The 17,874-nt window shown below is 40.5% G+C and overlaps 1 protein-coding gene across 2 annotated transcripts in view; it reads right to left on the bottom strand.

The window, feature by feature from the left end:
- Positions 1-17,874, bottom strand: part of gabbr1b (gamma-aminobutyric acid (GABA) B receptor, 1b) — a 115,444-nt gene that overhangs the window by 38,530 nt on the left and 59,040 nt on the right. For both annotated transcript variants that reach the window (XM_085378101.1, XM_085378100.1), the window contains exons 7-11: positions 16,618-16,863; positions 16,431-16,494; positions 14,785-14,862; positions 3,497-3,647; positions 2,761-2,893 (exon numbers count right to left, since the gene is read on the bottom strand). In XM_085378101.1, coding sequence (XP_085234227.1) covers positions 2,761-2,893; positions 3,497-3,647; positions 14,785-14,862; positions 16,431-16,494; positions 16,618-16,863 — 672 coding nt within the window. The remainder of the gene's footprint in view (positions 1-2,760; positions 2,894-3,496; positions 3,648-14,784; positions 14,863-16,430; positions 16,495-16,617; positions 16,864-17,874) is intronic.

Raw genomic sequence — 17,874 nt, 5'->3', positions numbered from 1 at the left:
GGGCAGAATAAGTCAGACAACTGACATCACAAGGAAGAGTAAAAGTTTAAGTCAAAGTCTCATCAGGGAGGAAGGAGTAACAATGTTTTACTATAGGATAATATCTGTTTTTCATTCCACTTAAAGAAATCTGAAATAGTTTGAAGACTTCAAAATACAGAACAATTAGTTGCTTTATCTTTTTGTCCCGTTGATACAGAATTTGTCAAGGCCAATTCATTTATACAACAACCAGCCAAGTAGGGCTGGGCTATATCATACCGTTCATGGTAATACCGGTGTAATTTTGGGCAACGATAGGAAAATGAAATATCGCGATAGAATATGGGTAAAACACACAAGAGCAGTGCCTTTGTTTACATACGCACATGGCGGCGACGCAGAATCAGGAGAGCGAAAGTGGATCGTTGAATGAAACGGATGAAGCAGAACTGGTTTGTAAAAATGCTGCAACTTCAGTGGTGTGGAACTGGTTTAGCCTTTGTCCGTCAGATACACAACAAAGCACTATTTTTGGTAGAGCATGCTAGCGGGCCGTCGTTATTACTGTGTTGTTTGGAAAATACGGCGCACTTAAAATCGATCCTTTGATTTTTCTGAAACTCGACAGTTCCCCTTATAATCCCATGTGCCTTATGTATGAATTCTGGTTGTGTTTACTGACCTGGAAACTATTTTATGTACACGGCGCTCGAAAATCTGTCAAATGTTTCAGTACGACTTTGCTGAGCTACGAAGCCGCACCGCTTGATGGATTGTCGGCGCATTACGGCTGTCGTAGGCGGAGCCTCGCGGAGTGATACGTACTGTGCTTCAACATAATGTTACCGTATTGTGTGTGTATAACCTCTTTTTAAGTTTTGTGGATATTTTACATGGTTATGCTGAGGATATGTCGGCCAGTTTCCACTGGAAATGCCTTTTGGTTAAACTGTCAGCGAGGAATTTGCATTTGCACTGTTACATTTTATATAACTTTAATGCACATAAAAAACAGCTGCTTGTTTAAGTGAAAATACATTGATGGGTTTTTTTGCACTAATAAAGTTGTGGAGTTGTAAAGTAATTTTTCTAGTGCCAATTATATCGTCAGTTATATCATTATCGCAAATTTTCAAATGTATATCGTGATAAATATTTTTGGTCATATCGCCCTGCTCTACTTCCAAGTCTAACTGGTGTCATGATCTGGGTATGCTATTTTTTTTCTGTTCCTCTCTCACTTCTTATGAGAATCTTTCACTTTTTAGGTGGAGTTCTGGGTTCCTAGGGTCAACCTATTGGCCGAATCCTTCTGCTTGAGTTGTCCTCCCACCTGCTCTGAATAACCTCATCAAGCCCTGGATGGTACAGGAGGGCACCACCATATTGTCTTAGCCGTCATAGTTGTGTCTCTCCTAGCTACTTCTGCTTCAGTTTCCCATTGACAAACTTACTGTTACTCTGTCTGCCTTCTGATTAGGGGTGGGCGATATAAACGATATACGATAGAAACGATATAAATTTGGCCAACGATAGAGATTTTGACTATATCGCTCCATCGCGATAGCGCATGTTGATGATGTCATCAAGCTGCGCCTGTTTGGTCAAAAGCATCGCAGCGGTTACAACCATTATCATCTGCAAATTATGCCAGTCGACAGTCATAGCAAAGAGATGAAGCACTTTAGAAATATGGGAAAGCCAAAAACTGCGCTTCCTCCACTTCCGTAACATTGATTCATTAATGTTGAATTCTCTTGCAGCTGCTCTATTCCCATGTTGTTGCAGTATATTAATAACTAACCTTGTATTGTGGATGAATAATCTCAGTTGTTCTCCTGACTGACGTTTGGCCCGTGTATAGCATCCTGCTATGCGATTGCATTTGTCCCTGACCACCAGAATCCCTCACGTTAACTTTTATCGAGTGGAAAAAAAATTGGCGTTCATCCTCCAGCTTCACTGTGCTAATGTTATGCTAACATAGCTGTGTCGCTAGCAATCACGTAGCACAACATTATATACCAGGTAGTCGAACTTCAGTAACCCTGCAAACGCCACTGCTGTTTAGTTTTCTGTCTTCATTTATATTGGAAGTGGTAGCAGAGCTGTACGTTTTAATTAGTTTCAGAAATCTCTCAGTCAGAACATGGTATGTCATGTTTCGGTGGAAACTAGCGAGCTAACTTCCTGTTAACTTCTAACTCCATTTTTAAGTCTCAGTGTTCGTTTGACTTTGGGACTTGAAGCGGAAGGAGTTTTGGACCCAGATTACTCCGCGAAGCTCCTCACTACGGCAGCCGTAATGCTCTGACAATCCATCAAGCAGTGCGGCTTACCAAAGTTGTATTAGAACATTTTTTAACAGATTTTAACAGATTGGTTCGAGGTCAGTAAGCACAACCAAAATTCATACATAAGGCACACTCTCGATTTTTGAGAAAATTAAAGGATTTTAAGTGTGGAAAATACGTTATACAGAAGAAAATAATATATCGCGATATATATCGTTACCGCACATGCTTCAAATTATCCCGTGATATGGATTTTAGGCCATATCGCCCAGCCCTACTTCTGATTGTCAGCCTATGCCTTACCATGCTAACCTGCTCTGCTCCACTCCTGCTGTCCTGTGTTATCCACCTGCCACTCATTTTCTGAATTTTGTAGTTGCCGTTCAGTAAAGAACGATAATTCTAATTAGCACTAGGAAATTAATCATCAGTGTTAAAAGTCTTTAGCTAAATCATTGTGTTAGATGCAACTTTAAAAGTGTACCTGGCAGATGATAGGAAACTGCTTCCTGTGGACATGAAGGCCATCAATACCCAGAGGAAAGACAGCAGCCAGAGACATCATGCAGCCTACTGCTGTCATGTTGTTAAGGTAGGGCTGAGAGTTCTGAATGTACCTGGAGCAACAGCACCAACAGTTATTTTAAAGAAGCAAGTAGAAACATAGTGTATGTATTGGGATGATTACTTTTAAAATGCATTTCACCACAAACCAAAGAATGCATGGCCTTCAGTGGAATTTGTGATGTATTCCACTAGAATACTCATAGTCAATAAAAAGTGAACCCTCTGGTGCTTTGAGCAGTAACGAAACCTCATAAAGGTTTGAACTAAATGCTGACACAGACAGCGAAAATGATTCTTTGCAACACAATGCACACTGTCTCCAATGATGTTACCCTTTCTATGACTACTTGTAGAGTACTTATAGAATATTCTATGATATGACATTTAATTTGTGTCATATCATAGAATATTAACAAAAGATTTAGCTGATTTATTTTTACTGCAGCTCAAAACAAAGTAACTCTCAGTCAGTCCTTGTTTACTTGTTTCAAATGACTCAAAAAGCTTTCTAAATGTTTTGGTTCTTCCTCAGCATCACCATTTCTGCATAGCTCTTGCGTGGGTAGTATCTCGCCTCTTGCATAACAAAAAATGTATTTGCTCTATTGTTTATATAATTAGTACAAAGTGAAAGAAGAGTTGAGTTTTTGTACCTGACGTTGCTGTTGTAAATATTGAAAGTGAGGCAGACAATTCCCAGAAGGATTCCCAACCCAGCAAAGACAGACACAGACACAAAGAGCTTCTGAGACAGGTAGCGAAACTCTTCAATGACCACTGTCTGGTCTGCAGGAGGTCCAGAGCCTAACAGACACACAAAACATGAAGGTTAAGAACACTTTAGGCAACAAAGGACATGAGCAAGTGGGATCAAGGGGAAACTAATTAGCAGAGCAGAAATGCTAAATGCATGCCAGTGTTTGGTCTCCTGTCAGTTTAGTGTCTAGCAAAGCCCATCCTCCAAGAGCCATTAATGTTAGTAGTGAGTCACACACAGCCACATAATATGTGGCCCCATTGGCAAGGTTAATTTACCATTCACATTGCAACCAGCACTAATAGGTACAGAAATGCAGCTCTGGACTAAATGTCTGGATTATTTTTTTATTAACTGATTTCCACGTTGTTCATGAGTCCTTTCCCAGATTTGCAAAGTAACATTATGAATCCAATTCACCTGATTTGGTCCAAATCACAGTAACAAAAGATGCACTGGAAAGGTAATAACAAGACAACCCCTCGAAAACAGAATAGTTTTTTCACATGTTACTAGTTAGTATAGTAGAATGTTATTAGAAAAATATAACAACAGCAAATAAGGACTGTTTGCACCTTATGGCTACAAGTCACAAGAATAGGCTGGTTTTAAATGACAACTGGCAATGATAAAGCATTGTTGGAAAGTTTTGTTTGACTCGGACCTAATATTTAGCATGAAGGGGTTTTTTTGGCTTTCAGGACTTTCAAAGGTTCAGAGTACCCCTGCTATCAGCTGCAGCCAGGGAATCGCTACTGGAAACAGATTTATTGAAATTGTCAGACGTAGGTAGACTTATCAGCAACTGAAAAGTTAACCAACCCGGTGGAGACCTCCAGAGATACATATAAATATACATTTTTAATTGTAGTTATTGTCACAGTCCTGAGTTTTGACCTATTGTTTTGAGTTTGTTTGGGCATTTTGTATTACGTGTTTTGCATTGTTTGGTCTTGTTCATGTTTTAGGGAATTAGGGGATTATTATGTTCAGTTTTGAGAGCCCTGGTGCTAGTTCTTAGTTCTTTGAGTTTTGTTCCGTTTCATGTTCTGTTTGTCCCACTCTCTTTCTGTGTCCGTGTGTCTGTGTTTCTGTGTCTGTCCCGTTCTCTCTCCCTGTGTCCCTCATGCTCGTTTTGTGTCCCTCGCTCTCTACTCTCTACTCTGGATCAATGATTCCACACTGCTCATTGGAAGCACCTGCTGCACCGGCTCCAAAGATGTTCCTTCTTCGAGGTGGAAACGGGGTTCTCATTGTCAGCAATCCTTTCCTCAGCAAGAGACAGTTTTTCTGCCTGAGCCTGCGTCAGCTTTGTTTCTGAGCTGGTTAACTAAAGAACCATTTTTTCTGTCCCTAAGTTGGCTAGTTCTTCTCTGCCAGTACAGACAAGGAATATGAACTATGGACTGTGGCCAGGATGTGGTCCCTGGTTCAGCTGCAGGGGAGAGGTGGAAGAGTGAGCTCAAGAGGCGGTGCCAGGCAGGTGAGTGGACAGGTTGTGGTGATGCGCTGACAAGCTCTCTACTGTTTTAGTGACGCTGGAGTGGAGAGGAAGGAGGCTTCAGACGTGTGCTGGGGAGGAGCAGTAGTGGGACATGCATGTTTGTCAAACCTGTGGAAATACACTGCTGTGTGGCAAAAAGGAATAAAGAGACATTCCGTGCACACTGTGTGTGTGGGGTCTGGTCTTTCCACATATGCCTTCAAGCTGGGCAATAAACAAATGTGTGAAAAAGTGTAATATTATTCAACTGTAACCACTGTTGCTACCATGATATTACTTGCATATTAAGGGGTTTTTACTTTGGTAATTGAGTGGTAATAACTTACTTGCTTCTTAAGACTTAGTGACTACACCCTGATATGATGTAAGAATGCAATCAAACTGTTAACAAAGTGTGATTTTTAGGACACAAAATCCTAACATTAGCTGGTGTAATGCTAGCTCTCATAGCATGTCTATTCTGGTGACAATAAATAACTGCAACATCATCAGGAATAAATAGGTATGTTTATGTGTTTCTGTGTGTTCGAGTTTTGACTTGAGTTCACGAGATGAGGCTTGCGGTGAGGAGGATGAGGATGACATTTTATTAAGGTGCTGCTGGTGTTGTGTCTTTCCTTTGCGTTTTTTGTTTTCATATTTTTTTGGTTAAAACAGACATTTCACATCAGCGCCTATAATATCTTTTCTCTTCCACCTTTGGTGATATTTGCATGGGGCGATCTCTTGTCACATAAGTAAAATGCAATTAGTCAAAACAGAGATGTCGCTCGCTGACACTGTATTCAAATATAGCTACTGTGTTTGTGTGTGTGTGTGTGTGTGTGTGTATATACACTTTAAGAAACTGTCTGCCACATTAGCATTTTACATTGTAAGCACTGCTTCATTTTAGCTCTGTTTTCGTGTTAAAGTTTTAGGAAGCATTTTTCACCCTCTGTGCAATGCCTTGTAAATACACATTCTGCAGTAAAAAGACTAAACTGTAGGGAGCCAGGATCATAACTCATAAAGACTATGCACTGTGCAAGTGAGTGGGTGTGTTTGCTGAAGGGAGATAATCTACCTGTGTGTGTGTGTGTGTGTGTGTGTGTGTGTGTGTGTGTGTGTGTGTGTGTGTGTGTGTGTGTGTGTGTGTGTGTGTGTCCTTTGGGAAATGTGTTCTCCTACATTAAGACCTCTCCCTGCCCCTTGATGGTAGAATCAGGATAGTATGTTACCATGACAATTGGCTCCATAACGGTTACAATTACATTATGTGAGAAAGCCAGTGATTGTCAAAGAGACTGAAAGAATGAAGAGGAAGTATGGAGATGAACAAACACTTGAAAATAAAAGTGAGAGAGAGAAGAGAGAAAAATGACAGGTTAGACAGATTTATATAGATAAGAAACTAATGAATCAGGATGGATTATGAAGAAAGAATTTGCAGAAGAAAGAGACAAACATGAGGAACAAGGGGAAAACCTGTATGTCTCGTACAATACCCATTGCTGGAACACAAAGACACGTAAGAACCAATCTACAACAAACTCACAGTAAGGAGGCCTAATTCTGTCATGTCACCACCACAGCTACCTTTGGCACCAACCAATTATAAGGACAGGACGGACAGCAAGGGAAGGAGAGCAACTAGACATGTCCCTTAGGGTGACTGCCCATCATGACTGCATTACGTAACAAGTCCACTTGCTGAAAGCATCTGGCAACTTACAGATGTCCCTCACTTGAATATGCATGACTGCAAAAATACAACATATACAACAAGCCCTCCCTTGAAGGTTTGTCATACCAGAGAGAGGCCACTTGGATGATCTTGTTGTCTAAAAGTTACACTTTACACCCTAAGGAGCTACGAATGACACTGAGCACATTTATTATTCATGACTAGGGATGGGTATCATTTAGGTTTTATCCGATACCAGTACCAAACCGGTACTTTTGAAACGGTGCCGGTGCTTAAACGGTGCTCGAACCGGTGCTCGAACCGGTGCTTAAAGAGTGGAGAACACACACTTTGTCCAAAAACCTCTCATGTTTAGCTGTTTTTTTGTAAAAAGATAACAATGTTTGCCTTTTCTGCAGCTATAGAACATATATGGTATCACTCTTGGCTGGAAGCAGGGCTTAATCAATAGAAAAAACACCAATTTTGTCTAAAAACCTCTCATGTTTAGCTGTTTTCCACTTTTTCTTTGGTCATTTTAGCCTTTTTGGCCAGGGTGAAGGGAGTATCTGCCATCAAACAAGAAGACAGCCGCATGTAGCTACGATGGTGTTTGCTAGTTCACCTTACGTGCATTAATGTAATAACGTGGTTAGCCTACTCAACGTAAATTACACACGAACAACATTAAGCTACTCACGCAGAGAAAAACGGCTGCTGCTGCCATCATCATCCTCATCATTTCTGCTACACTGGCAGGGCTAGGGGCCAGGACTCTACTCTTCAGGTTCTTGGGGGATGTTGCTAACTCCGGGTCCGATAACAGGCAACACACCCGCAGTAGATGTGCACGTTGTGAGGTCTCGCAGCAAGCTATGGAATACTGTGCATTTCTCGGCTTTTAAAAAAACGCTATGCGTCACCAGGTGTTTAATCAGATTCGAGGTGTTACCTCCTTTGCACAGCATCACCTTAAAGCACTTGTTGCAGGCTGCTGAGTTTGCATCTTTTGCTGTGAAGTACAGCCAGACTTTTTAATCTGTAGCTCTGCTCTAAAAGAACGTATGTACCTGGGCCCGCCTACTATCCTCAGAAAGGTAAAATGATTGGCTAGAATCCAAAGTGTATGACTCTCAGGAAAAAAAGCACCGAAATAAAGCACCGAAATGTGCTCTGCTTTTCGGTCTGGTTACTACCGTTTATGTCAGAACCGGTCCCATAATGGCACCGGATACCGGTACCCATCCCTATTCATGACTGATAGCAAATTAGCCCCCATTATAATTCACCTTGTTTGGAAGAAAACGATCTCAAGAGATGACAAAGAAAGTAGGTAGGTGAAACATATCTGTGTTCAAAACAACATTAGAGGTGTAACTTCCATCTCCCTCATGAATGCAATGTGCATGCTCTTCCATTTTGTATGGCAATAGCAAACTGCATCCCCCTTTGGTGTTAGTGCACATAACTGGGCATGTGCTGTCACCTCCATTTCAGCTGTCAGTTTTAGTGGTACGCAGTGCTGTAGGTAATCTTTTTTGTTGTTATTGTTATTTTCCAATATGAAAAGAAATTCACCACTTATAAAAACAAAACTGTAACAAGTTCCAGATAAATGTTTGGTTTTATGTGTTACTAAATAAATTTAGTATCAGGCACATTCTGCAGCTAATTTGGTTAATTGGGTTCAGGTCAGTAAGATGATTGGGTAATAAAAGAGCATCTTACAAAGGCAGTGTTTCAGAAGAAACAAAGGTTAGCTAGACTGCAAAAAACGTGTCTACAAATTGTGGAACAGTTTCAGAATAATGCTCCACAATGTAATACTCTAAAGACTATCAATATGTCATCATCCACAGTAAATAATATTAAAATTCACCAATCTGGAGAATCCTCTTTGTGAAAGGGACAAGGCTGAAAATCAGTATTGGAGGCTCATTATCATCAGGACCTCTGGTGGCACTGCACCAAAAGCAAGCATTGTGGGGAATTAGGGTGGTAAATATAGTAAATATGATACATAAACCTCAATTTTTAAATAATGTTTAACCTCCTAACACCTGAACTCTTCCAGAGCATGCATTTTTAATTTAATATTAATTTAATATTTAATATTTGGGCATATTGGGGCCCGATGAATGTAAAAACAAAGAATTATCAAATGTTTTTTTTTTTTTACCTGATTTTTGTTTCTAAGAAAAATGAGAGCCACAAATGAGGATATTTGTTAGAATTTTGATAGAACAGTGGCAGTATAACATCCTCATAAGTGGATATCAGGCCCTTGTAGGCAAGGCAAGGCAAGGCAAGGCAAATTTATTTGTATAGCACAATTCAACAACAAGGTGATTCAAAGTGCTTTACAGAGACATTAGAAACAAAAACAAATAAAAAGTATGATTTAAAATTGATTAAAACAAGCAAACAAACAAACTAACTAAACACACACATTTCACACCTGTTCGCGCGATCTGAACCCTTATCGTAAGGGGAGCTACCAGTCCTTCTGTGGACGAGCTACTTTCTATTTTAAATTCCCTGAATTTAATAATAATAATAATAATGGATTGGATTTTATATAGCGCTTTTCAAGGCACCCAAAGCGCTTTACAATACCACTATTCATTCACTCTAACATTCATACACTGGTGGAGGTAGCTACAGTTGTAGCCACAGCTGCCCTGGGGCAGACTGACAGAAGCGAGGCTGCCATATCGCGCCATCGGCCCCTCTGGCCAACACCAGTAGGCGGAAGGGTAAAGTGTCTTGCCCAAGGACACAACGACCAGGACAGAGAGCCCAGGGATCGAACCGGCGACCTTCCGGTTACAGATGCGATTCCCAACCCCCTGTATTTTAAATTCCCTGAATTTAAAATACTCTCTAGACCCAGTCTAGACCCAGCTGGGGAGCTACCCAGAGCTCTAATCCCACTTAACAAACAAACAAACAAACAAACAAAACAGTATATAAAATCAAAACAGATAAAATCAGAACAGTAGATAAAATCAGTAGTTAGTGTAAGTTTTGAAATTTAAGCTTAACTAATTAACAAACAAACAAAACAGTATATAAAATCAAAACAGATAAAATCAGAAATAGATAAGATCAGTAGTTAGTGTAAGTTTTGAAATTTAAGCTTAAAAGTGTGGATTTGGTGCTTTATTCAAATGCAGCTGAGAGTAGGTGAGTCTTCAACCTGGATTTAAATAAACTGAGTGTTTCAGCTGATCTGAGGCTTTCTGGGAGTTTGTTCCAGATATAAGGAGCATAAAAGCTGAATGCAGCTTCTCCGTGTCTGGTTCTGACTCCGGGAACTGATAAAAGACCGGATCCAGATGACCTGAGGGATCTGGAAGGTTCATACTGTGTCAGGAGGTCACTGATGTATTTTGGTCCTAAACCATTCAGAGCTTTATAGGCCAGCATCAGAACTTTAAAGTCTATCCTCTGACGGACAGGCAGCCAGTGTAAAGACCTCAGAGCTGGACTGATGTGGTCCACTTTTTTGGTCTTAGTGAGGACTCGAGCAGCAGAGTTCTGAATGAGCTGTAGTTGTCTGACTGATTTTTTAGGTAGACCTGTAAAGATGCTGTTACAGTAATCAAGCCTACTAAAAATGAATGCATGGACTAGTTTTTCCAGGTCCTGTTGAGACATCAGATCTTTTATCCTTGAAATATTCTTGAGGTGATAGTAAGCTGATTTTGTTATTGTCTTAATGTGTTTTTCTAAGTTTAGGTCTGCATCCATCACTACACCCAAATTTCTCGCCTGGTTTGTGGTTTTTAGATGTATGGATTGAAGTTCTCTAGTGACCTGTAATCGTTTTTCTTTGGCGCCAAAGACTATTACCTCAGTTTTGTTTTTGTTTAGTTGGAGAAAATTGTGGCACAACCAGTCATTAATTTCCTCAATGCATTTACCAAGAGCCTGTACAGGGCCTCGGTCTCCTGGTGACATTGTGATATATATTTGTGTGTCATCTGCATAGCTGTGGTAGTTTATTTTGTTGTTCTTTATAATCTGTGCCAGTGGGAGCATGTAAATGTTAAACAGAGGGGGTCCCAAGATGGAACCTTGGGGAACTCCACATGTGATACTTGTCTGCTCGGATGTGAAGTTACCTATTGATACAAAGTATTTCCTGTTTTCTAAGTATGTTTTGAACCAGTTTAGTACAGTTCCTGAAAGACCTGCCCAGTTCTCCAGTCGTTTCAGTAATATGTTGTGGTCAACTGTATCAAATGCTGCACTGAGATCCAGTAAAACTAAGACTGACATTTTTCCACTGTCTGTATTCAGACATACAGTGGGGCAAAAAAGTATTTAGTCAGCCACCGATTGTGCAAGTTCCCCCACTTAAAATGATGACAGAGGTCAGTAATTTGCACCAGAGGTACACTTCAACTGTGATAGACAGAATGTGGAAAAAAAATCCATGAATTCACATGGTAGGATTTGTAAAGAATTTATTCGTAAATCAGGGTGGAAAATAAGTATTTGGTCACCTCAAACAAGGAAAATCTCTGGCTCTCACAGACCTGTAACGTCGTCTGTAAGAAGCTTTTCTGTCCCCCACTCGTTACCTGTATGAATGGCACCTGTTTGAACTCATCATCTGTATAAAAGACACCTGTCCACAGCCTCAAACAGTCAGACTCCAAACTCCGCCATGGCCAAGACCAAAGAGCTTTCGAAGGACACCAGGAAAAGTATTGTACCCCTGCACCAGACTGGGAAGAGTGAATCTACAATAGGCAAGCAGCTTGGTGTGAAAAAATCAACTGTGGGAGCAATCATCAGAAAATGGAAGACATACAAGACCACTGATAATCTCCCTCGATCTGGGGCTCCACGCAAGATCTCATCCCGTGGGGTCAAAATGATCATGAGAACGGTGAGCAAAGATCCCAGAACCACACGGGGGGACCTGGTGAATGACCTGCAGAGAGCTGGGACCAAAGTAACAAAGGTCACCATCAGTAACACACTACAACGGCAGGGAATCAAATCCCGCAGTGCCAGACGTGTTCCGCTGCTGAAGCCAGTGCATGTCCAGGCCCGTCTGAAGTTTGCCAGAGAGCACATGGATGATACAGCAGAGGATTGGGAGAATGTCATGTGGTCAGATGAAACCAAAGTAGAACTTTTTGGTATAAACTCAACTCGTCGTGTTTGGAGGAAGAAGAATACTGAGTTGCATCCCAAGAACACCATACCTACTGTGAAGCATGGGGGTGGAAACATCATGCTATGGGGCTGTTTTTCTGCCAAGGGGACAGGACGACTGATCCGTGTTAAGGACAGAATGAATGGGGCCATGTATCGTGAGATTTTGAGCCAAAACCTCCTTCCATCAGTGAGAACTTTGAAGATGAAACGAGGCTGGGTCTTCCAACATGACAATGATCCAAAACACACCGCCCGGGCAACAAAGGAGTGGCTCCGTAAGAAGCATTTGAAAGTCCTGGAGTGGCCTAGCCAGTCTCCAGACCTCAACCCCATAGAAAATCTGTGGCGGGAGTTGAAAGTCCGTGTTGCTCGGCGACAGCCCCAAAGCATCACTGCTCTCGAGAAGATCTGCATGGAGGAATGGGCCAAAATACCAGCTACTGTGTGTGCAAACCTGGTAAAGACCTATAGTAAACGTTTGACCTCTGTTATTGCCAACAAAGGTTATGTTACAAAGTATTGAGTTGTATTTTTGTTATTGACCAAATACTTATTTTCCACCCTGATTTACGAATAAATTCTTTACAAATCCTACCATGTGGATTCATGGATTTTTTTTTCACATTCTGTCTCTCACAGTTGAAGTGTACCTCTGGTGCAAATTACTGACCTCTGTCATCATTTTAGGTGGGGGAACTTGCACAACCGGTGGCTGACTAAATACTTTTTTGCCCCACTGTATGTCATTAAACACTTTGGTCAGAGCGGTTTCAGTGCTGTGGTTCTGTCTAAAACCTGACTGGAAGGCATCATAGCAGTTATTCTGTTTTAAGAAGTAATTGAGCTGTTGAGAAACTGCTTTTTCAATGATCTTACTTAAAACGGGGAGATTGAGATCGGCCTGTAGTTTTTCATTTGTGTCTTGTCAAGATTGTCCTTTTTCAGTATAGGTTTTATTACAGCAGTTTTTAGTGGTTCTGGAAACACACCTGATAATAAAGAAAAGTTGACGATCTGTAACAGGTCTGACTCTAAAGTCTTTGAGACCTTTTTGAAAAAACTTGTTGGCAGGACATCTAAACAGCAGGAGGAGGAGTTCAGTTGACCTAAGATGTCCTCCAGGTCTTTGCTGTTAATCGGGTGAAACTGTTTGATGGTGTTTAAACAGTTTTTCGGTGGACACAGTACATATCCTGGATCTGCTGTTGATGTGCCAACTGCTTGTCTAATCTTTTGGATTTTGTCTGTGAAGAATTTGGCAAAGTCATTGCAGGCCATGGTTGAATGAAGTTCAGCTGCCACTGGCACAGGAGGGTTTGTTAGCCTGTCAACTATAGAAAATAAGACCCGAGCATTATGGCTGTTTTTAGTGATGATGTCAGAGAAGTAGGACCTCCTTGCACTCCTCAGTTGTAAATTATAATTGTGAAGTTTCTCTTTATAGATGTCATAATGAACCTGGAGGTTTGTTTTTCTCCATCTGCGCTCAGCTTTCCTACACTCTCTTTTTTCGTTTTTCACTAGTGTGGAGTTTCTCCATGGAGACTTTTTCCTTCCAGAGATAACCTTCACCTTAATGGGAGCAATAGTGTCCATTACATTTAACATTTTTTGCATTAAAGCTATTGACGAGCTCATTGACTGAACCTTTGGACAGGTCAGGTGTTAATGGGAAGACCTGGTTAAAGATCTCACTACTGTCTTCAGTTATACACCGTTTTGTGATCACTGTTGTTGATATATTTATGTGGGCTGAGATTTTACTTTCAAAGAAAACACAGTAATGATCAGATAAGCCCACATCAGACACAGTAACCTTTGAAATGCTCAGGCTCTTGGAGATCAGTAGGTCAAGAGTGTGTCCTCTATTATGTGTGGCCTCTGTTACATGCTGAGTCAGCTCAAAGTTGCCCAGAGTGTTACTCAGGTCTTTAGTCCCTTTGGGTTGTCCACATGGATGTTAAAATCCCCAATAATTACAGAGCAAAAGTCAATATTTTGGTCTAAATAACCCAAAATGTGATGTCCACATATGTGGATGCAGGGTCCTAGGAGGTTAACTCTATTCATTTATTATTTATTTTGTATATATAAGAATTATATATATATATATATATATATATATATATATATATATATATATATATATATATATGCAACATTCTCCACAGTTTTTCAGTGCATTAACCACTGTGAGATCTGCGTTTTGTTGTTCGTGCAGGCAGAACGGAAATGGATGCAGTCTCAGATCTTCCGTGTGCTTATTAGAGAACACAGATCCACCCAGATTACTTGACTTCTAGCAGCCACCTTCTGTTTAATGTATCGCTGTCATGGCATTAAACTTGTTTTCATGCTTAATTAATAAATAGAATCTAACTGCCACTGCACAGCAGTGCTGTGCAGTGGCACATTGCTTAACTGTTGTTATCTAGGTGTGACTTAACTGGATATCTGGTGAGCTTTTAAAATTTAGCAAATTGTTGCTGTTCCCACATGCTTGTATATATCGTACTTACTATTGTTTGAGTACTTGCGATTATTTTATTGTACTTTTTATATTTTACATTTATATTTATTATTTATCTTGCACCAAGGGAGTGGCACTCCAATTTCGTTGTACTCTGTACAATGACAATAAAGGCTATTCTATTCTATGCTAAACAAAACCTAAAAAAATGTATGCAAATTGACCACCAATCTTTGACCACAGAGAGTGAGATGGTAAAGAGGAGAGGGTAACAACAGAGGGAGGAAAAAGGAATTTGGGGGAACAAGGGTGCAGGGTGGAGTACAAGACAGAGAAACAAAGGGGCATAGGAAGATGAATGTTCCTCACCTATCCACTTGTCATTCCCATACCAGGACAGATTGCCTTTAGTGCTGTCGTAGTATCCGATCTTTTTATAGCTTCCTCCTGTGAAATACAGACAAAGAGAGAGAATGAGAATGGAGGCTCACACTCTAATGCCTCTTAACATAATTAATGAAGATCCAGAAGTGTCTTCAACCTTACTAACAAGCCAAGTATGTATAGGGACATTTGTCCTCTAAATATTTCAGTACAACAGCAAAATTATACCAGAACTGAACTCAAATTAAATGCTTGGCATTTTGTGAAGTGGGCTGCCTCACTTTCCTTTTGAAGGATGTAGGCAGCTTAACATACAACAGGAGAAACATTGCATCTCGTGACTTTAAGTGGACCTTCTGGTTTAATTGGGAACTTCACAGTGCTGGATCCTGAAAAGAGGATGGTCCAGTGTTGTTGACCCAATTTGTCATGCTTTTGGACTTTCAGGTACTGCTTATTATTAAATATCTTCTGTTTGTTTTTCTGTTTGCTGTTTATTTACATTTCCAGCCTTATGCATTTCAGACTTTCCAGTCTTAAGTTCTTAATTCCAGTTTGTATTAAAGTTTCGTTTTTGTTTCTCTCAGTGTCTGTGTTTGGTTCTCTAGTCAGGTTTCATTTTCAGTCACTTGACTATCTCATAATGTATTTACCTGTACCTTCTTTCCCCCCACTGTGATGTATTTCACTGACTGGTCCTCAGGGTGTTTATATATATGAATATAGGTAGTTACAACCGAGGGGATCACACTACCAGAAGGCAACATTGCAGACTTAGAGGACAGCTACAACAATCCCACAGACAAATTTGAACCATGAAGAGGCCACTAGGAGAGCTGCAACCAGTAAGCACCTGCAGAGAGTCAGGCAAATCCTGAGGAGTCAGCTGAATGGTAAGAAGTTGGTGGGACAATGTCTGTGATCTGTCCCAGTATGTTCCTGTGGATTTAGGTTTGCCTTGCTTTTTGGACTTTTTGTTTGATTGAATTTGTCAGCAGCCTGAATAAACAGGCTCACCTTTGTTAAATCAAGTCTGCTTTTTGGAAATAAAATCACAATTTTCTACATGGCATCAAATCTAGCATTTTGACTGTGACAAGAAGACTCTATGAGCTACTGAAAATCTAGGTAAGCAAATAAGTTACAAGCTTCATGGGGACATTTTGTGTTTGTTTAAATAAATCTGCTTCAATCTGTTGGTATAGATGGTGTCAGACTATATTATCCACATCCTGAATGCCACTGTGTACTTAATACAAAGATGTGACACTGATGTCTTTTTTTGAATTAGATGAAATAGACCCCTACGACAAGACCATCGAGGGAACAGTTCACCCTGCCTGGGATAGGGTTACTGGATCCCTGCCCTGGAGCCAGGCCCAGGGAGGGTGCCCGAGGGCGAGCGTCTGGTGGCCGGGCCTTAGTCCATGGGGCCCGGCTGGTCACAGCCTGAAAAAGGGACATGGACCCATCTTCCTGCAGGCCCACCACCTGCAGGAGGCACCGTAGGGGTCGGGTACAATGTGGAGGTCCTGGTGGACCAATCCCTGGCTACCAAGACTGGCAATTGGGACATGGACAGACCAAACAATCAGTTCTATTTGAAAGTAGACATGTTTGCTGTAGCATACCTTGAAGCTGTTCAATTAAAGTCCAGGCCATTCGAGATCCTTGAGCATCAAATACAACATGACCCTGAAAGAAGCATAAAAATGTTGATGATGCTATATCTACACACACCCTTCACACAGTACCCATGTGTCTTTCTCTTTGCAACTTTTTTTCTCTCACTCCAGCACCAGTAAGTGTTGCACTTACAGACACTCCTTCAAAAGAGCTGGTGTTCATTGCTCGGTAGATCTCAGCAGTGATATCTCGGTTGTTATAGTTGAAATCTTCAAGACGATGACCCTTGGCCCTAAGGGGCCCAACGGTTTTGTTGAGGGCCAGCGCTAGAGCCCACACAGCGTCATACGCCAGCGGAGCCTCTTGGAAACCACCTGTTTCTTCTGGATTTTTACCCCCAAGTTTGGACATGAGCTGAGCAAGAAACTCTTGAGAGGTCTGGATACGGGAGACCATGACAGAGCAATAGTTAGACACAGGACACACTGATCATAAGGTAAAACCCCAACAAATATGAAAGAGAAGCCCAGTGACTACATCATTTCACTTGCTTTGCATGGTCTTTTGTGTGCATGTGTGTTTGTGTGTGTGTGTCAGTGAGAGAGAAAGGGAAAGAGAGAGAAAGTATATTGTGACCTTGAAGCATTTTACTTGAGGCATATTTTAAGTTGTTAGATTCTTATATCCAGATATACCACAGAAAACATTTTCCTTTGTGTACAATGCTCATTGTTCATGATGTGCACAAACCTCACCTTAATTCTGTTTGTCTTTTTTTCCATGTCTGCCTAGCCCTAATTGCAAGTAACTAGGGCTACGCAAAATGGCTAAAAAAACCCTCTTCCTGTAGATTTTTAAAATCATTGCTACACCGTATATGATGAAAGCTTTAACTATGTTAAGTTATAAGAATTTTAGTTATTAGGCAAAAAATAATTAATAATTTGTTAACAATAATCAGTAATAATAACTTATTAATTAATTAATGACGTTTCTAAAAATATGTGCACTGTGTGAAGGTATTGGGGATTATAGGGTTAAATTCCAACAAAACAATGTTATGTTTCTTGTAACAGAAAGGGAGTATAAAATACTTAACAATATGGTCACATGCTCAGACGTTTTCACTGAGCATATGTACTAAAATTGCAGTTCTGCTCTTCCACTGATATGTAACAAAAGTTGTTCACACTGCAAGTTATTGTCATTTCAGTAGTGAACCTCCACGAGTCTTCATTAAATCTGCTTGAAAAAGGCTTGGCAGACAATCGTTTGATGCTGTACAATTTTTGTTTCAAACAACACTCTGACTTTACAACAGGGAACCCACAGTGACAGTTAGTGTCTACTTTACAGTTTTAATGGTACATGTAAAAAGATTCAGAATAATCTGTGACTGTTTAATCACTTAAAGTTTAATACAAAAACAAGTTTAGGCATAGAAAAATG

This window comes from Diplotaxodon limnothrissa, linkage group LG18, assembly GCF_057381915.1.
Source record: "Diplotaxodon limnothrissa isolate DT_005_m linkage group LG18, D_limnothrissa_male_GT1.1, whole genome shotgun sequence".
In the NCBI taxonomy this organism is placed as follows: Eukaryota; Metazoa; Chordata; class Actinopteri; order Cichliformes; family Cichlidae; genus Diplotaxodon; species Diplotaxodon limnothrissa.
Note: the sequence above shows the minus strand (reverse complement) of the source record. Positions and strands in the feature narration are given on the sequence as shown.